General features: G+C 38.0%; 1 protein-coding gene across 1 annotated transcript; it reads left to right on the top strand.

Annotated features, from left to right (window-relative positions):
• The first annotated feature begins 7,661 nt into the window (after nucleotides 1–7,661).
• On the top strand, nucleotides 7,662–21,076 carry sqor (sulfide quinone oxidoreductase). Its single transcript, XM_063002332.1, has 10 exons — nucleotides 7,662–8,010; nucleotides 11,213–11,444; nucleotides 12,354–12,524; nucleotides 13,111–13,164; nucleotides 14,770–14,964; nucleotides 16,460–16,669; nucleotides 16,748–16,931; nucleotides 19,718–19,785; nucleotides 19,880–20,058; nucleotides 20,156–21,076. Exons 2-10 carry the CDS (start codon nucleotides 11,229–11,231, stop codon nucleotides 20,211–20,213), a joined length of 1,335 nt encoding a protein of 444 aa, XP_062858402.1. The 5' UTR covers nucleotides 7,662–8,010; nucleotides 11,213–11,228; the 3' UTR covers nucleotides 20,214–21,076.
• Nucleotides 21,077–22,028: the final 952 nt, after the last annotated feature.

Genomic DNA, 22,028 nt, shown 5'->3' with positions numbered 1-22,028 from the left:
TGTCATGACCTTTTACTCTAAATTGGGAAAAACTGCCTATTCAAAACATTTCCATTTTATCTCAACTTATGATGAGAAATTAATGTTGTTTTACAATGAATGTGTTATTATAATTATATATATATTACCATATAAATTTTAAATAACAGCAGAACTCCCAAGACTTTTACCATCCACCCACTAAAATTATCACCATATTTATTTTTAACACCGACATTTTTTACATTTGTTTTTATGACTTATAGTCTTTATTTGACTTAATCTTTACTGTTTAAAATCCCCATGATTCAAATGCCCCCTTATAAACCTGGAAAACAAATATATTGCAAAATCCATCATACAGTCACTGGCATAGTTGTTAAAGATAATTAGTTAATTAATTAATTTCCTGGCAACCACTCCAAATAATCCGTTGACACGGAGGTGGTGCTTGATGGTAGTTTTGGAGACTTGGTGATCCCCAAGATGCTTATTCTTTGCTGTAACTCTACAGTACAACAGGAATGCTTGGGGGAATCCTTTTCTCTGTTAATTATCCTCTGCCTCATGTTTGCATGAGGGCTAAGCAACTTCATCATCTGGTCCTCATCTGGGTAAGTTTGTCACAGTTTATCGCAAGCACGGTTGTCACAGCCCAAACGTAGATATGGGCATTTCAGGCTACTTATAAAGGTCATCAAACTTTTCCTTTACTTGAATTGTTTGTTTTCTTGTTTTTGCCATGTTGATGAATGTAAGAGAATTTTTCCTTTGTTTAACCTAATTTATGTATATACCCCTGTGAAACTCTTAGACACTCTAATTAACTTAATAAAAAAGTAAAATACAAATACAAAATGCTTCAGGTACATTCTGTTTTTACTAGAAGAGTTTCCATTGGTGCCAGGTTTTATGGCACATGTGGTTTTTTCTGAATACATTTACTTTAATTAATTTACCAAAAGGTAAATTTCTTATAAGTCATTTACCAGGGCTGACAAAATGTGTGGTTGTATACCTGGCCATCTCTCAATTCCCCTAGTAGTAAACACTGTGAAGTTCTTCACAAAATAATACTTCTGTTTTTATCAATATATTAAAACTGCTTAATTAAGGTTTGGGACACAGTGGATCCAGAGATTCATTCACAGCGTGAATCCTGGACAAAACTCCAGTCCTTTACATATTATTGCAATCACTTATTTAGTTGCTTCTTTCAACACTGTATTTGTTATTATTAGAACCATTACAAATCTCAATTTAATGCAAGGGCATTATTTAAATGACTCATTTACATTTACTGTTATATTAGGATACAAAAAAGTAAAACAACAGCAGAGCTTGTAATGATACATTGCCCATCTCTAATTCCAGTAGCAGGCAAGTCAATTAAAAGCATCCTTGAGGTTTCTTATTTAAAATGTTATTTTTGTTCTTATTATCTGACTTTAAATGAATGGTTGTAATACATGTCTGTTGGCTTGACATCTCTATTAATTTGGTGTACAAAGAGTCACCAATCAACCATCACTGCATATATCTGGTTGTCTATTGTCACCTGTTCAACCTTATTCCATGGGGTCTAATTCACAAGTTATCATCATAAACAACAATGTAATACTGTTATCATCATTGTAAATGCATAACTATCTAGAGATATAAGTTCACTAGTCTACTAACTATGCTTCATCACCTAACGTTTTCAACATGGCCCCTTACCACAACATTGCACATAAACAAAGCTATTAAGCACTGAATAACAAGGTTTGATTGTAGACAGAGCAATGTACTTGTATAGAACAGAAGGAGATGCGTTATAGGCTGCAGGAGAGCTCTATTTATTCAGTCAAACTGAATATTGAAGGTGTGTGGATGTACCTGTCTGTCTGCGCTAGGAATTAAAACACGAAGCAACCCCAGAACAAACCTGACCGCCGCGGATACTACAACAGCAGCAACAGCCCCAGTCCTCCTCCTATCCACTGTATACAGCGTGCTGTAGTGTCTCTACCACATCTCTTCATCATCAGTACATCAAATCCTACGTAACAACAATGCAGTAAGAAATCCAGAGAATATCAAAAACGAATCGTACCGACATTATCCATTCATTCATGAGCAGCTGCGCTGGTTCTCTCAGTCAGTCAGGGCGGAGTGCCCGCCGCGTCCTCTACCACACACACAATCCAGCAGAATTTACCTTCCACCTTCACATATTCATCAAGCAACATCTCTCTCTCTCTCTCTCTCTCTCTCTCTCACACACACACACACACTGCAGGCAATATTACTCATTATGTATGAATATAAACAGCCCCGGTTCTGGACTGCTTTGCTTGGGGGGGCAGTAAAACCTAATGAGGGGGCATGTTGATAGTCATGTTTTTGAAGCCAGAAATATATTCAAGGCTTGATTTGTGCATGAATGATGACAGCCAAGCTATTGATACTGGCTTAAAGTGATGTATGAGGTAAAGAAATAAAAATGCATGTTTTCGAACTTAAACTTCAAACCCAATGATTAAAAAATACATGTTGATTATGTAAATGGCGAAAAAAGATTATCTAATTGTATTTCATTTTAATACGCCCCCTTAATTAAATTGCCATTACTAATAGAACAACTCTATTTCTTGAAAGGCTTTAATACAAGCTGACAAATGTACCTACACACAGACTGAGAATATTCAAACGTGGAAATAGGAATGAGTGAGAATATTTATATTATTGGGAAATTAAAATATAAAGAAAACAAAAGAATACTAATTCTGTAAAAAAAAAGTGTTTACCAGTATACCTGCCTCTCGCTCACACTAACAGAACATATACTGCCGAACTGAACTGTTTGGGGCAGTCTGCCGATTTTTATATGACTCAAAGAGCCAATCAGGAATAAGCAAGGAAATATCTTCACACTGTAAAACAAAATGCATTTTTGTGATTGGTTCAGAGATAATTTTAAAAATAGCCGTTGCTTGCATTGTGCTTGGGGGGACAAAGACACAATTTGGGGGGGGCAATGTCCCCCCCTCAGCGCCGGCCCTGAATATAAAGCTGTTTTGTTTATTATCCAAGTGAAAAAAAATTGGTACGTTGATTCTGACTCTTGGCGACCATATTGTGGCGCCGGCGAGCAGGAAGGATAGTGTCAGGGCCGCAAGTGAGCTGCCTTTGGCAGTTTACTCAGTGGTTTGGGAACAGACACCCAGTCATACACACATACATTCATACAACAGACAAACATATAAGCTACTTACCCATCCCTCACCGCAGCCACCCCACTCTCAACAACGGGATACACGGCTACGGTGAGCTTAGACACCATTGCCGCAAGGCTTCCTGGGTAAAGCCTGTGCCGGCCCCCAGTAGCGACGCTACAATATGACTAGTGTTTCTCCAGAATAACCTTTCTTCTCTTTGGGTCTTCAGGCTTCTTGATGGCAGGTTCATTGTTCCTCATTGCTGGTTCATTGAATGGGTTATTCTAATGAGGTGTCCCAAACATTCTAATAATGTGTCCCAAATATACAATGGCAATAAAGGCATTTTTTTTCATTCATTCATTCATTCATTCATTCATTCATTCATTCATATAAGAGCTTTAGTTTGGTTATCTGGGCTTTGAGCAAGTGGTTAATAAAACAGATCAGAATGCCTTTATTGTCATACACACTGATCAGCCATAACATTAAAACCACCTCCTTGTTTCTACACACATTGTCCATTTTATCAGCTCCACTTTGTAGTTCTACAGTTACTGTACTGTAGTCTATCTGCTAGCCCCCTTTCATGCTGTTCTTCAATGGTCAGGACTCTCCTAGTAGGTTCCATAAGCCCAGACCACTACAGAGCAGGTATTATTTGGGTGGTGGATCATTCTCAGCACTGCAGTGACACTGACATGGTGGTGGTGTGTTAGTGTGTGTTGTGCTGGTATGAGTGAATAAGACACAGCAGTGCTGCTGGAGTTTTTAAACACCTCACTGTCACTTCTGGACTGAGAATAGTCCACAAACCAAAAATATCCAGCCAACAGCACCCAGTGGGCAGCGCCCTGTGACCACTGATGAAGGTCTAGAAGATGACCAACTCAAACAGCAGCAATAGATGAGCGATCATCTCTGACTTTACATCTACAAGGTGGACCAACTAGGTAGGAGTGTCTAATAGAGTGACAATGAGTGGACATGGTATTTAAAAACGCCAGCAGCTGCTGTGTCTGATCTACTCATACCAGCACAACACACACTAACACACCACCATCATGTCAGTGTCACTGCAGTGCTGAGAATGATCCAGCACCTAAATAACACCTGCTCTGTAGTGGTCCTGTGGGGGTCCTGACCATTGAAGAACAGGGTGAAAGCAGGCTCAAAAGATATGTAGAGAAACAGATGGACTACAGTCAGTAATTGTAGAATTGTAGAACAAAGTGCTCCTATATGGTAAGTGGAGCTGATAAAATGGACAGTGAGTGTAGAAACAAGGTGGTTTTGATGTTATGGCTGATCAGTGTATACTAGTATACATGTGCTTGTTTGGAAGCTGGGGTCAGAGCACGGGGTCAGCCATTGTACGGCGCCCCTGGAGCAAAGAGGGTTAAGGGCCTAGCTCAAGGGCCCAACAGTGGCAGCAGAGCCAGGATTCAAACTCTCAACCCATCGATTGATAGCCCAAAGCTCTACCCACTAGGCTACCTCCGTCCTCCTGTTAGGTTTAATTGTTTACATATTTAAATGGTAAATTTAACATTAAATATTAACAAAACAAAAAAAAAAACATAAAATGTGTCTTGTGTAAAAGAAAACACATGATTTCTTTGTTTGGTTAATACAGGGAAAAAGAAACTGAGGTGACAATAAATCATTTACTTATTATTTCCTGGCTGAAGAACAGCAATATGGTATGGGGATCTGGGTTTAATCCTGATGAGGATCTGTTTACTGTTTGTGAGTAGTTTGACATCTTCCTATATGTGTATATTTCTTCTAAAAACTAAAAAAAAAAACTTTTTGTAGTGAAATCCGATGGTATTTTGCCTATGGTCTATAGTTTTTGGGTGGCACTCATGGCATTCATGACCAGGATGTATAATTTCTCTCTACTTTAAACCAGTAAGGTCCTTTATTTGCCACTGATAATACAATTAATTTGGTCTACATGTCTTTGAATTGCACAGTGTGTCTGTCTGAAGATTTTTACCTCTATGGTATGCATTTTGCATGTTTTTAATAAAGAAATATTTCAGAAAAGGTCAAATGCTTCAACAATTACACTTTACAAAACTCAAGTGAACATTCAGAAATTCAAAGTAGTTTTACAAGGTATACCACTGTTTATAATCACACGGTATTTCGTTCACTAATTTCACCAGAAAATCTGTTAGCCAACATACTTCCTCAACAGTCCTTTTGCAATTTCCTGACATGTTCCTGACCTGTGTGGGTTTTGCTTTGAGTACACTGAGATCCATGGCATATCCATGACATTAGATTTAGTCATCTTCTTTCACTCTTTTGCCAGGTCTAGTAATATAAAAAAAAGCAATTTCAACTCTTCTAACGTCCATAGCGTTCACTCTAAAATATAAAAGATGGTTAAACTAATCATTATATAGCATTATATAGTGTTTATTAAAACACTACAAATTTTATAAATTAGAATTGTATTCATTTACAGAACAAGGTTTTCAATAGTGATCTACTTGTCTCTATTGGGTTCAAATAAGGTAAAGGTCATATAAACACTGATGGTTTTTTTTCTGGTTAGCAGTGGTTTGTCTTTGTATGTAATAGTCCCTTTCTCTTTCATTCAGTCATAAACACTAATATAAGCTGAGGTTAGAAACATCTGCAGTACTGTTTTTAGGTATGAGTAGGTATGAGCCTTTGGATACATTTCCAAGGCAATTCATTGTTTGATCCATCACTGTTTCAATCCAATTTTCTTCTTTTTTTTCCGTTACCTTGGTTTGGAACTGTTATAGAGCTTTAGACATGAATTTGTAATCTCCAGACTAATAAACTTTCTCTCTGAAATTTTCTTAGTAAAATCAAACTCAATTAAAACAAAAAGGGGTTAATGCTACACAATTCAATGTTCTAAGTCTATCATATTTTTGCTCTTTTTCTTGAAAAGCAGTCACCAGCATGTGTCCATGGCAGTCAGCTCTCTTTGATCTTCTTTGGTCTTTAAGTAGCTGTTGTAAAGCTTTGAGGTGTGATTTGGGTCATTATCATATTGCATGCAGTATGGGTTATTCTCCACAAATATTCAAAACAAAAATAGTGGTAAAACCTTAAATGAAAATTAACTTCAATTTACTCACTCACTTTCTTAACCGCTTATCCAATTAGGGGGGCGAGTGTGGGGGTGGGGGTGCTGGAGACTATCCCAGCTTTTCAATGGGCGCAAGGCACACAGTAACACCCTGGACGGGGCTCCAGTCCATAGCAGGGCAGACACACATATACACACATACACACACCCATTCACCTATGGGGCAATTCATTCTCCAATTAACCTGACTGCATGTTTTTGGACTGTGGGAGGAAACCCAAATTCATTCATTCACTGTTTTAAAACTGATTTTCCTGGTCAGGGTCACAATAGAACTGATATATTGGGTGAAAGGTTGCCAGTCCATCACAGGGCAGACAGTGTTACCCACTGTGCCACTGTGCCACCCCTTTTACAAATGTTAAAAATTACAAATGTAAATAAAAAAGTAAAAAATCAAATTAATAGATTCTAAGCTTAAACCGTGTCTTTGGTGTCTGCATTTGACCTTCAATATTGGACCTAAAATTCTGCCATCTAACAGATGGACAATAATAATGTGATTATGACCTGCGACATTGCTTTGTTTATTTTTAGAGGTTACAGAACATAATGGATTTGGACAGATAAAAGGGTGGGTATGTGAAACACATCTGTCTGCCGCTGGATTGTACTGTACATAAACTTGACAGGGACTGCAAACACCCTGACCCACCCTGACGAGGTACAGACTGAGCGCACACGACCTGGCTGTGGAGACGGGGCGACACTGTGCCAGCACTGCACTCTCAGTACAGTAGAGACGGAGCTGCACTTCCTCACCCGGTGTACCAAGTACCACCACGTCCGCTCCCAATTCTTACCTAAATTTAATAACATCATCCCCAACTTTACCTCCCTCCCAGACCCCGACAAACTGCCCCACCTACTGGGGGAGCACAGAGAGAGCTGCACACTAGCACACACACCTGCCACCAGGTGAGGGACAGTGGGTGACCATACTACCCCATTATTGTAAATATTATAATTGTTATTGTTATTATTTTGCACTGTTTTTATTAATATTTTATTCTATTTTATCACATGTAACTGTTCTGTATATTTTTGTTCTTTCTTATTTTTATTTTTAATATTTCTCTGTAACTTGCTTTGGCAATACGAATGTCCTTATTTGTCATGCCAATAAAGCTTCTTTTGAGTTTGAGTTGACTGCAGTTATGAAACAACTCTGATACAATGGCGACCACTTCTGGCTGGGTTGCTACCACACATGCATTGTTTTTGCTCGAACTTCTGTTGACATTGAAAACCCGACTGGTTAAACGTCAGGCTTGAAAATTAACACCTTAGTAGGATATTCAACAGTATGTTGAGAGTCGTTTGGTTGTTTTGGTTCCGTATGTAGTTCGGTTTTAATGGGGTTTCGACAGTTGTTACATGGTAATCTAAGATACGCGACTCAGCCGTACATTTCCGTTTAGAAAGGCCTAAGGCGTGCGCGCGTTTGTGGGTGTGTGTGTGTGTGCGTGCGCGTTTACGAGCGCTGAGCTTGTGATAGCTGTAACGTTGCATAATAAAAGTACAGGAACTGAAGAGGCTTTTCATAACTCGAGTCTGTGACTACGTGACTTGCTGGTAGCACTGCATACCAGATATACTATAAAGCCAACAGGAGCTCAGTGAATCTGCAGAGCAGCAGAAGGCTCACTGTGCACATTTCCGATTAGTCTACTGACAAACAACCAGGATCAGGTAAGTGAGTAGACTATTTACGAACAGACTTTCTGGTCTATTTTACTTTTATTTAAACCATTATTTACTTATTATTATTATTCAAACAGCAGGTAACCTTAAACTAAAGTTATATATTTAAAAAATACTGCATATTTGTTTTTTAAAGGTGCACTGGTCAGTGTTTTATTGTGTTTATACAACAAATGAGGTTAGTGTCTGATAAAACAAGAACTGCACTCATGAGGAAACAACACCTAAAACTCCTGAATATTGGTTCACATTGGACTTGTGTTGACATTTCTCCTTTCAGTCATGTACACACCCTAAAGAGCTCCTCTTTTCTCTATTAATGCAGTCATTAAAGATTTTAAATGATAAATTCTACAATGATTCTGCAACATTTTCTATTATATGTACTGCTTATGTAAAACATTGAGTCTAAAAGTTATTAAACAAAGATTGGATGTTGAGATGTGTACATGCCCCCACTTATATTCAAATATGCTCAAAATGTCCCACCCCAATGTACTAATATATACATTATATATATATATATATATATATATATATATATATATATATATATATATATATATAACATATTCCACTCACTAGCTTTGTATAATGTTAAGAGTTCATCTGTGTTCCCATCAGTTGTTAATATTGTGGCGCCGGCGAGCAGGAAGGCGAGCGTCGGGACCTCGAGTGAGCTGCCCTTGGCAGATCTCTCAGTGGTTTAGGACGTACACTCATACATACACACATACATTCATACAACAGACAAACATATAAGCTACCTATCCAGCTCTCACCGCAGCCACCCAGTCTCCCACACTGGGATACACGCTGACGGTAAGCCTGGATACCACGGCTCCTCCCACTGACGCTACATAGCCCCCTCCCTAAAGGTCAACCGTCCCGGTGACCTACTCACCAGCGACCACTGGGTGGCTCCATGTCCGGACCTCACCCCATTACACTGCCGAGCCGCTGTTTCAACACCCCTGCTGCACCTGGCTTTCCATGCCCTCGCAACAACCCCGGGGCCAGCGCACTCAGACAGATCGGGCATATTGGCCCACCGAACCACCAAAGCCACCCAGACATCACAATCCCACTTCTGACACCAATGTGGCGCCGGCGAGCAGGAAGGCGAGCGTCGTGACCTCGAGTGAGCTGCCCTTGGCAGATCTCTCAGTGGTTTAGGACGTACACTCATACATACACACATACATTCATACAACAGACAAACATATAAGCTACCTATCCAGCTCTCACCGCAGCCACCCAGTCTCCCACACTGGGATACACGCTGACGTGTAGCCTGGATACCACGGCTCCTCCCACTGACGCTACAATATGGCAGAAATGTTCAAGAAATATGTTACCAAAGGAGCTTTTGGTTTGATTGTGAATTCTTTGAAAGGTGAACAAAACAACAAAATATGTTTAAGTAATTCTTATTAGTCTGTTCTAAGTCTCTTATTGTTAAGGTGTAAGACTCTTTTCCAAACCATTATTAGGTTTTGAGGTAAATGTTTGTAGGATGTATCTGGGTTCTAGCATCTTAGTGGTGTTAATTATTTTATTCCCACTTGATGGCTTTTGTTTTAAGTGACAAACATTGAAGCTATGACAAGACTTTAAAATGTATGCCCTTGTGGATATTAGATAATAGATTTCTCCAATATTAAAACAGCGGTTTCTAGCATCACCATTGTCTGTTTCATATAACTGCCCTTTTGTTTGTGGAGAAATTTTCTTTTAAAAGTAAAAGTGTTTTAACAACAGTCTGTGCTGTGTTTGCATTTGTGAGCACTATATGTAGGAATGGACATCTGTTATGATTTTGTATTTCCATATAAATATATTTCACTTATTGTTTGCTTTGGTAATTATGTTTCATTGTGTTTAATGTTGTGGGAAGACTAACAGGAGCTAATAGGTGGCTTTTTCCATTTTCTGTTAAATGAGCTTACAGACATTTGAGAATGGCTATTATTGCATAATCACAGAAGTGAGATATGTAGTAGATATGAGAACAAGCATTCATGACTCAGCTAAAATAATAATAAAAAAAACGTACTTAAACGTTATTGAGAAGCAAGAACTGATACAAGAGTTTTAGGTATACATTTTTTTCATCAGAATAAAAACACTTATTGGATTATGTGAAAGTCATAAATATACAACAGATGCAGTTGATAGATATTTAGCTGTCTTTTATGTCTGTACAAGGGTTCATCCTGAACCCAGACAACAAAGGAATCATGCTTTCTAAATAACATTCACGGTGACTCAGCATGTAGATTTTTTAAAGCATAACCATACACATTGCATAGAAGATTCTAAAGCTGCTTTAAAAACAGGGTTGTAAGTGTCTTTATGGCAGTCATGGAATTTCATTTATTTCTGCAATGTTATTATGTACCTGAATAGTTGAAACGTGTAACTTTGTCTAAAAATTATGAAATTCTTTGTTCCTAGACCTACTTTGACTGCACTCATTACACTTATGCATACTATTACAATGGAAAACCTAAATATTTGCTATGCTAATAGTAAGTTTGTCCAGGTAGTCAGATGTCATCCAAGAACCACCCAAAACTAGTCTGCCATAGATTAGAAACTGCTGGAACATGACTTTCACTGTCTATTTTCCAGAGTTATTTGGTCACAATGTACAGAGGTAAGAAACATTGTGTATATAAAGGCATAAAACATTGTGAATATATATATATATACTGTATATATATATATATATATATATATATATATATATATATTTATGAGAGAGAGAGAGAGAGAGAGAGAGAGAGAGAGAGAGAGCAACAGAGCATAATACTGATTTTAAGACTATACTAAAACGTCAAGTCTGTGGTGGAACACTAACACATTTAATGGAATGGTCAAAGATCAAACTAGAATTGTGCCGGAAGCTTGTTCATGACAAATAAAAATGCATTAAGAACATTATAATATAAATATTATAATAATATTTTCAGAAAACCCACAATAAACCTAAAATTTATGGGAAAAATCGGCATGTGAAAAACGCATTCTATGTGTAAAAATTTTTAAAGCTTCCTGTGGAATGACAATTGGCCCGCACGGTTTTGGAAGAAAAAAACACATACTTTTACTTTCCTTGGTTCTAGTCCGCCCACTGCTCTTTGTCTTCATACAGCATGTGTTAACTTGAATTTATTCTCTGTTTTAGATCAACTCACAGGACCATGGCGGCAGCATTAACTTCACACCTGACTCCTTTTAGAAAATGTAGCAGGCTGTTTTTCTCACTGAATTCCCATTTCCACGCCAGCAGTGGACTGTCCGCTAAAGAACATTATAAGATTGTGGTGCTTGGTGGGGGAAGCGGTGGTATAACGATGGGTGCCCGCATGAAAAGAAAAGTTGGCGCCGAGCAGGTGGCTATTGTGGAACCCAGTGAGGTATGCAATTCTGATGTCCTTTATAAGTGTATTTGGTCTTGCAACCTGCGTCAAATACTAGCTCAGAATTAGGTGCTGAATTGCTTTAGTATTGCCAGATAATGTGGTAGATTTATATAAAGGGTTTAAAAATTTTTAACATGTAAGGTAGAGTAGAGTCAAAGCATATGGCTAAACAACTGCTCAGTAGCTCAGGTATGGGTGGATAACCATACTGTGTTATCACATCCCATCATATCACTTATCATTTATAGCCACTTGCTTTGCTGTATTTAAATAGTTATTCACTGATGGAAAGAGAGAAAAATTTGAGAATCATATGGGTGCAGTTCACTTGTTTGGGTGATAGCTCGTATATATACATACACTGATTAGGCATAACATTATGACCACCTCCTTGTTTCTACACTCACTGTCCATTTTATCAGCTCCACTGACCATATAGAAGCACTTTGAAGTTCTACAGTTACTGACTGTAGTCCATCTGTTTCTCTACATACTTTTTAACCTGCTTTTACCCTGTTCTTCAATGGTCAGGACCCCCACAGGACCACTACAGAGTAGGTATTACTTGGGTGGTGGGTCATTTTCAGTACTGCAGTGACACTGATCAGACACAGCAGTGCTGATGGAGTTTTTAAACACCTCACTGTCACTGCTGGACTGAGAATAGTCCACCAACCAAAAACTGCAGGAAATCATCCATCAACACCATCAAATGATCATAACACACAGAGTTTACATACACTTTTAAATGTATTTAGATTTATTCTAAATATTTAGTATTTATAATATATCAGACTACAGTAGGAAGACCATTGATATGTCTAAGTAAAAAGGTGTATAACTTGTGATATAATGTATTAAATACAGTAATAGCTCAATTTTATCATTTTGTTAATGTTACAGATGCATTATTACCAGCCCATATGGACACTGGTTGGGGCAGGGGCTAAAAAAGTCAGTACATCTGGACGACCCACTGCCAGTGTGATGCCCTCTGGAGTCAAATGGATCAAGTCCAAGGTCATGAAGATTGATCCCAAAAACAACACTGTCTTTACAGAGTCTGGCAAAGAAGTGAGGAAACATTCTGTATTTAGGATATTTTGGGGAAACACTTGTGGGGAATGAGTAAATATAATGAAATATTGGTTTTACTGCTCTTATCATTATTTATAAATTCACGTGCGTGAGGCTGGTGTATATAAAGATCCCTGTCACACACCAATATCACATATGTGCAGGTGCCATCAAACAGGCAGCAGAGGTCGGAATTGCAATTCATGACATTCCCATTCTTTGATGAGCCAATTATTGTCCGTATAGGTGTCCCACCTGTGATGCAAGCTCGTGAGTTTGAGATGTCATCACTGGTGTGCTAGCGTGTTTTACTGCTGTGCTATCGGAGTGCCAGTCATTGTTTTAAGCAATACAGGCTGTGTGTCATTTCTGCTGTGAAATAGGTGTGGCTGGTTACCAAGGTTTAGTGGAACTGTGCTGTAAATGTAATTAGTCAGACATAACACATGTTTTTTTTCACATTAATCCTCTTAAGCTTTTGTTAATTATCATTGGTTTTAAGCTTTTAAGTATTATTATTGGACCACATGTTTTTCATAAAATGTGTAATTTGTAATTCATTTTATGCTGTATCTTTTCTTAGATTTCTTACGACTACCTGATTGTAGCACTTGGCCTTCAGTTGCACTACGAGAAGGTATTATGCTCAATATGTATAAGTATTTAAAATTACATCTGTTGATTTACTATTGCAGCTGTTATTAAGTCCTGTATGATGTTCATGTATAATATACTGTACACTTTCTCTTAATTGTAGTTCACACATTACATTAGATATCTTATTAGATATATTGATTATATCATTAATTGTACATTGAATGTTTAATATAATTTATTATAAGCTTTATGTATGGTGAAATATTTTTAAGCTGCTCTACACAAGGCAGCAACAGCCACGTAGCAATACGGTACCCGAGGTCCAGGGTTTGATCCATACTTCTGTTTACTGTCTCTGAAGAGTTTTGCATGCATCTTTTGTCCACATGGGTTTCTTCAGGGTGCTCATGTTCTTGTCATATATTCTTGTCATAAAAACATGCAAACAAATAAAATGCATGTCCTGGGTTTGATCCCCAGGTGGGGCGGTCCAGGTCCTTTCTGTGTGGAGTTTGCATGTTCTCCCTGTGTCTGTGTGGGTTTGCTCCGCGTGCTCTGGTTTCCTCCCACAGTCCAAAGACATGCAAGTGAGGTGAATTAGAAATACTAAATTGTCCATGACTGTGTTGGATATAACCTTGTGAAACTGATGAAACTACCTGTCCTGTCATGAATGTAACCAAAGAGTGTAAAACATGACGTTCAAATACTAATAAACAAACAAACTGCTAACTAATAAATCTACTAAACTACCGCAGCTTGAACAAATTCTTAAACCAATATTGGCATCATTTGAATTCTTAACGATGCACACTTAGCTAATATATAATATAAAAATATTAGGGCTGTCAAACGATTAAAATTTTTAATCGCGATTAATCTCAGAATTTCATATAGTTAATCGCGATTAATCGCATTTAAAAAAATCTGTGTAAATGTTATAGAAAACAAGGATTTTTAAGTGAAATGTTACAATTAAAATGGTGAACACATTTTATGCTAAATGTACTTATGTTAAAAACTGCTGGGACAAGAGAAAACTGTAAGGGAGTTTTATTCACTCACATACTAGGCAGTAAATGTCAGATTGTAGGTTAGAATTTCTCCATCAGCAAACATTGTAGATCAGCGGTGCTTTAGGTGGGATAAGGCGTAGTTATTGTATCAGACTTGTCTGTGGTTGTATCGTGACGATGGTTTGATGGACGTTTCTACACGAAGTGAGTGTGTTTTGACCCTTTGGGGCTTCCATAGTTCATGAACTAACGTGCTCGACTCAGCTTTCCGGTATTCGGTACAGAAGAAGAAGTTAATTAAGTGTAATAAAGTGTTCTGCTCCCGACAACTTGTGAATATAGCGTGTATTTATTTCTTTATTATGCAAGTGCATCACTACCACGATCGGTTACATTATGTTAACAAACCGCAAATGAAAAACGGTGGCAAGTCCGACATTAAAACGTTTGTTCTACCAGTCAAGTGTCAACATGAACTAGAATTTGCGTTAATGGCACTAATTTTTTTAATCGCGTTAAATTGAGGTCGCGTTAATGCGTTATTATCGCGTTAACTTCGACAGCCCTAAAAAATATGTATTATAGCTAGTCAACTAAACCAATTCTGATTTTTTTTCTTTTCATTTCAGATTAAAGGACTTCCAGAAGCTTTCGAACATCCAAAAATTGGCTCAAACTATTCATTGCAGACAGTGGAGAAGACCTGGGTGGCATTACAGAACTTTAAGGAAGGAAATGCAATTTTTACTTACCCCAACACTCCTATAAAGTGTGGAGGGGCTCCTCAGAAGATTATGTACCTCTCCGATGCCTACTTGAGAAAGGTACATTTACATATGCATATACAGGAGATTCAGAAAGTATTCAGACCCCTTGACTCTTTGCACACTTTATTGTGTTTTAAATTAGATTTTATTAAATGTAATTGCCATTTTTATGAAACATTGTACACTTAATCATAATGGCGATTAAAAAAAAAAAAAATTTATTATTTTTTTTTAAAATTAATTTTAAAAAAATGACAAACTATTATGCTATTATGTCTGTTATGCTATCCCACATATCAGGATTTAAATCTCAGTTGTGCTTTTGGCAGGCCAAATGTCTACACAAATGTCTACTCAGCTTTGTCTGAGAGGGGATATGGCTAAAGCCCTGTGATAGATTGGGCACGCTGTCAAGGATATTCCTGTCGTACATTCAGTGCTTCCTGGTAAAACGTTACCTGCTGCAACCCAGACCAGAATAAAGCAGATAAAAAAAAACAGAAGTATAAAAACCCTTTATTCAATACTTTGTAGGAGCCCCTTAGACAGCAATTTAGGTTGCAGGTCTGCTTGGACATATCTCTTCAAGCTTTGCATAGGGTTTAAGTCTGGGCTTTGTCATGGACACTAAGGGATACTTTAAGACTTGCCTAAAGCTACTCCAGTATTGTTTTTGGCTGTTGAAACGGTCTTGGGTTTTTGTGCAGTCTGGTGGAGGTTTTGTAAAGGGAGCTTCTGTATTTTAGCAGGTTGTTATTTGCTTTTTACTTAACAGTGGCTCTCTTTCTGGGAAGACTCAAAGCCATAGATATTGTTTTATATCTATACCCTGATCTGTGCTTTGCCACATTTTGACTATGACTTGGTTTTTGTTTTGTCAATGCAGTGTAATTTGTGGGCCCTTGTATTTGATTTGTGCCTCTTTACTATGTTCAATCAATTTAAATCAGGTGGACTCCAAAGGTCTAGAATATATATTTTTTATTTATGAACCGGTTTATCTTGGTGAGGGTCGCAGCAGGTCCAGTTCACCCAAAAACACTGGATGCAAGGCAGGAATACCCTGCCAATCCACTGCTAGGTTTTAATCCTTCCTTTCCCACCAAGACATAGACATCATGTCTGTGTAGAAATCCTGCTGGCCTATAGCACTGCTTAGATCATTGCTCTATTGTCATCTCACCTAATTATAAACTCTTTTCTGTGAAAGTCTAACCAGTGTCATTCAAATAGTATAGGCATTTATGTTTGTACTTATATTAATAGGCAGTTACCTGGCATGCCAGGGTTTTAAATAAAATGTGGGTATAGAGTCATTATTATTATAGATTTGGTGAGCTCTAAATGCTACTATCCTTTGCAGATCACCTATTATGATTAATCATACTTTCATTATAAGTGGGGGCAAAGCATGCTTGCTTACACTGTCAAGCCAAGTGTATTACATTTCTGCAGGTTTCTGTAATATTTTCAGTGTGACTGTATGTATAAGTAAAATAATATCAGTTAAATTAAAATCATAACCAATTTTTTATATTTTTGTTCCTTAAAGACAGGAAAGAGGTCAAAAGCCAACATTATTTACAACACATCACTACCAGCGTTGTTTGGAGTGAAGAAATATGCAGACTCACTCTGGGAAATTGTGAAAAGTCGTGACCTGAATGTGAACCTCAGACACAACCTCATAGAGGTCCGAGCAGATAAGCGGGAGGCCGTATTTGAGAATCTGGACAAACCCGGGGAAGCAAAAGTTTTTGAGGTAAAGAAAAGCATGTGTGCATGCCTGATTCAAGCAGTCTGTTCACATTGGCTTACTGGTCTTTGGGATGTCTGACAGTTTGAGATGCTCCATGTTACCCCTCCTATGGGACCACCTGCTGTGCTAAAAGGCTCCACGTTAGAGGATGAGGCTGGATGGCTGGATGTAAATAAAGATACCCTTCAGCACAAGACGTACTCTAATGTGTTCGGAATTGGAGACTGTACCAATCTTCCAACTTCTAAAACTGCAGCTGCTGTGGGTAAGCCAGACTTACAATGAATAATGTAAACCCAGTATCTTCTGAATATATGAGATTAGTCTGTGTTTAGACAATGCATTTTAAAATGATTATAATATCCATAAGTGCATATGCTTTGTCATTTAATATACATATGGGTATAAATAACCAAAGGTTTATGGACACCAGAATCATTCATATTAAAATGTAAAACATGACTGCAAGTTTTTTTTTATTCAGCCAAAAGACAAATGGTGACCTTAAGAGTGAATGACAGCTCCTAGTCAGCATTCCCATTCATCCCAAATATATTGGATGGAGGTCAGCCAGGCTCTGTACAGGGCAAGTTCTTTCGCACCAAACTGTAAAACAGTTTATTATAAAGTTAATTTTGTGGATAATGCCAATATGTTGACACGGAAAACTGTCTGCACATTGCATTTTACCACAAAATACATTTTTCCATGCATTAGAGTCCTGTAGTGGTGTGCTTTACAGTGCTACTGCTTTACATCACCTGGTATTACACATTGTGTTCTAAGCCTTTTGTGAGACGTATCAGCTAGAAAAACCCTGTCTCTGAGCTGGATGGCACGGTGGCTCGGTGGGTTACACTGTTGCCTCACAGCAAGAAGGTCCTGGGTTCGATTCCCAGGTGTAGCCGTCCAGGTCCTTTTTGTGTGGAGTTTGCATGTTCTCCCCGTGTCTCTGTGGGTTTCCTTTGGGAGCTCCGGTTTCCTCCCACAGTCCAAAGACATGAAAGTGGGGTGAATGAGAGAACCAAAATTGTCCATGACTGTGTTTGACAGTAAACTTGAACTGATTAATCTTGTGTAACCAGTAATTATATGTCCTGTCAAGCAATTAAGTGAGAGAGCTATTATGTGGCATATTGCTAAAAGCTGAGCAGGGGTAGCTTTAGCACGGCAACATTTAAACAAAAGTGGCTTGTTGGAAAGGTGGTAGTCTTATTATCATGACAAGTTATTGAGCTCCTAAGTATATTCCATTGTTTTTTTTTGGACAGTGCGTAACTGTATGCTTGTGTTTTTGAAAGTTCCTAATAATGGGTGTGTTTGAAATGCCTTAATCCAGATATATATATATATATATATATATATATATATATATATATATATATATATATATATATATATATATATATATACTATACATATACAGTGTATCACAAAAGTGAGTACACCCCTCACATTTCTGCAAATATTTTATTATATCTTTTCATGGGACAACACTATAGAACTAAAACTTGGATATAACTTAGAGTAGTCAGTGTACAACTTGTATAGCAGTGTAGATTTACTGTCTTCTGAAAATAACTCAACACACAGCCATTAATGTCTAAATGGCTGGCAACATAAGTGAGTACACCCCACAGTGAACATGTCCAAATTGTGCCCAAAGTGTCAATATTTTGTGTGACCACCATTATTATCCAGCACTGCCTTAACCCTCCTGGGCATGGAATTCACCAGAGCTGCACAGGTTGCTACTGGAATCCTCTTCCACTCCTCCATGATGACATCACGGAGCTGGTGGATGTTAGACACCTTGACCTCCTCCACCTTCCACTTGAGGATGCGCCACAGGTGCTCAATTGGGTTTAGTCCATCACCTTTACCTTCAGCTTCCTCAGCAAGGCAGTTGTCATCTTGGAGGTTGTGTTTGGGGTCGTTATCCTGTTGGAAAACTGCCATGAGGCCCAGTTTCTGAAGGGAGGGGATCATGCTCTGTTTCAGAATGTCACAGTACATGTTGGAATTCATGTTTCCCTCAATGAACTGCAGCTCCCCAGTGCCGGCAACACTCATGCAGCCCAAGACCATGATGCTACCACCACCATGCTTGACTGTAGGCAAGATACAGTTGTCTTGGTACTTCTCACCAGGGCGCCGCCACACATGCTGGACACCATCTGAGCCAAACAAGTTTATCTTGGTCTCGTCAGACCACAGGGCATTCCAGTAATCCATGTTCCTGGACTGCTTGTCTTCAGCAAACTGTTTGCAGGCTTTCTTGTGCGTCAGCTTCCTTCTGGGATGACGACCATGCAGACCGAGTTGATGCAGTGTGCGGCGTATGGTCTGAGCACTGACAGGCTGACCTCCCACGTCTTCAACCTCTGCAGCAATGCTGGCAGCACTCATGTGTCTCTTTTTTAAAGCCAACCTCTGGATATGACGCCGAACACGTGGACTCAACTTCTTTGGTCGACCCTGGCGAAGCCTGTTCCGAGTGGAACCTGTCCTGGAAAACCGCTGTATGACCTTGGCCACCATGCTGTAGCTCAGTTTCAGGGTGTTAGCAATCTTCTTATAGCCCAGGCCATCTTTGTGGAGAGCAACAATTCTATTTCTCACATCCTCAGAGAGTTCTTTTCCATGAGGTGCCATGTTGAATATCCAGTGGCCAGTATGAGAGAATTGTACCCAAAACACCAAATTTAACAGCCCTGCTCCGCATTTACACCTGGGACCTTGACACATGACACCAGGGAGGGACAACGACACATTTGGGCACAATTTGGACATGTTCACTGTGCGGTGTACTCACTTATGTTGCCAGCTATTTAGACATTAATGGCTGTGTGTTGAGTTATTTTCAGAAGACAGTAAATCTACACTGCTATACAAGCTGTACACTGACTACTCTAAGTTATATCCAAGTTTCATGTCTATAGTGTTGTCCCATGAAAAGATATAATGAAATATTTGCAGAAATGTGAGGGGTGTACTCACTTTTGTGATACACTGTATATATATATATGACATTAAGTAATTCCTTTACAGCTGCTCAGTCTGGTGTACTTGACAGAACGATAACCAAAGTGTTCAAGAATGAGAAGCCTGATAAAAAGGTGTGCTTAACTCCTGTTATGTTCCTCAGTGTTGTTTTACTCAGTAACTCATGTCAGTCAACAGTGTTTTACTTATGTTTTTGTGATTTCACAGTATGATGGCTACACTTCTTGTCCACTGGTCACAAGTTACAATACAGTAATTTTGGCAGAGTTCGACTACAATTCACAACCACTGGAGACCTTCCCTATAGATCAGAGCAAAGAAAGCAGAATCATGTACCATATGAAAGCTGACCTAATGCCTCATCTCTACTGGTATGGTCTTCTGAAGTGAGTCATGTTTATTCTATCCTGTGTCACAAAGACATTGTGTTGTCTGCTGCCATTTTATTTCTTTGTTTCTAATTTACTTTTTCTTCTTCCAAAGGGGATTTTGGGGAGGCCCAGGACCATACCGAAAAATCATGCATCTTGGAATGAAATAGACTGCCAGAATTTTTCAACATTATGCAACTGTGTATATATAAATTGTCAGTCCATAATATTTTACTTTAATCAAAACATTTTAGATTAAATAATTTTTTTTTACTAACTCAGTATGCTCCTGTATTTTAGGGATTGCTACAGTGGATCATTCTGGTCTACATACTTATTCTGGCAGTTTTTATGCCAAATACCCTTTATGATGCAACCCACCTTAACATGCTTAACGTCACTGCAATCAAACTTGGATGTGTTTAGACTTGCCACTTTGCTTAAAAATGCGTCAGTGAAAAGTCCAACATTTGACGACAACCTTCTTTATTGAGCAATTGCTAAAATTTTTGGTATTTCACATGGCATAATGGCAGCTAATTTATTTACAGTGCATAATACATTTTAAAAAAGACCAAGAACACAAAGAAGTTATGCATAAATAAAATGCAGTGAAGTAGCTAAAACAAGCAGTTTATGCCTCAAACCCCAGCAGTGTGTCTAAAAGTTTTTACAACAGTGTGAAAGACTAACATCGGACTATAAAAAGTGTGTGGATGAATTTAGCTAATTAGTGGCATGGGAAAGTTGTTGTTAGGCTAAGAAGACAAGTACATATTTTACAGGGTTTTTGTATGTAGGTGTTCAGTTTCCTTAAACAAATCAAATATTTTACTGTTTTTAAGTTACATTACTGTTGTATAATTGTTTGTTTTATTGTCTAAAATCATTCAAAGCATTGCTGTACAATAATAAGACAGTAGATGGTAGCTCTGGAGTATGGGTTAGCTCCATCACACTTGCGAGTTAGTTTTAGAGCTGACCTTGCATGTGCAGACGTGTTTTTTGGTAATAAAGACGTTCCAACAATGTTTTTTTTATTTCACAGGTACAGATGTATTTTCTTCTCAAAATGTGTTTATATATTTGGAAAAAAAAAAAAAAAACAGTCTTTACACACACACACACACACACAAATTTAATACATATACATACCTAGCTGAAAACATTCAGTTGGTTGTTGATTTATTACAGTGATTTAACTTACTTTTAAAGTGCCTGGCAAAAACTATATTTGAATTTGTAACAGCTTAAACTAATTAAGTAAAATGTTCATATGTTTGTTGTAACTACATCCCAAATTCTTAAAAATAAGTTTGTAAAATAGGTAAAATGCAAATACAAACAAAAAGCAGTGATTTAAAACTGTCTTTATGTTATTATAAACACAGCAAATAAATGTTTCATGTTTCACCTTATCAGTTTTATTGCTCTTGTAAATATGTGATATTTTCTAAATTACTGAAAAAACAATTGGGACAAGAGCAGTGCAACAGGAATATTTGAGAAATTATTGAAAATGCCTATTTTGAAACCTTCCGTGAATTTATAACAGGTGATACTATCTTTAATGGGTATAAAAACATAATTAACCAACAAGTTCGACGTTCAGAGCAAGAATGAGTCGAGAGCAGCCACTTTGTGTCCAACAGTTAAAGAATTGTAGGGAATTGAACAGTCCAACCGTTAACATTAAAAGATTTATAGAACCCAGAGAAATCTCAGTAAATAATAAAACTGAAAACCAACTATAAATGCCTGTAACCTTCCATCTCTTAGATGACAATGCAAAATCACTTCAGTAAACAGTTCATCACAGCATCGACAAATGTAGGTAAAGATTTTATTACACAATGCTGAAGTCCGATTGAAAGCCATATGTTCTCCGGGCCTAAGATTAAAAGGAGAGTCACAAATGTTAAATGCAAAGTCTAATGTCTTTTATGGTATTAAGGTGTGTTAGTGCCAGTGGCATGGATAACTTG

Source organism: Trichomycterus rosablanca, chromosome 1 (genome assembly GCF_030014385.1).
Source record: "Trichomycterus rosablanca isolate fTriRos1 chromosome 1, fTriRos1.hap1, whole genome shotgun sequence".
Lineage (NCBI taxonomy): Eukaryota > Metazoa > Chordata > Actinopteri > Siluriformes > Trichomycteridae > Trichomycterus > Trichomycterus rosablanca.
Note: the sequence above shows the minus strand (reverse complement) of the source record. Positions and strands in the feature narration are given on the sequence as shown.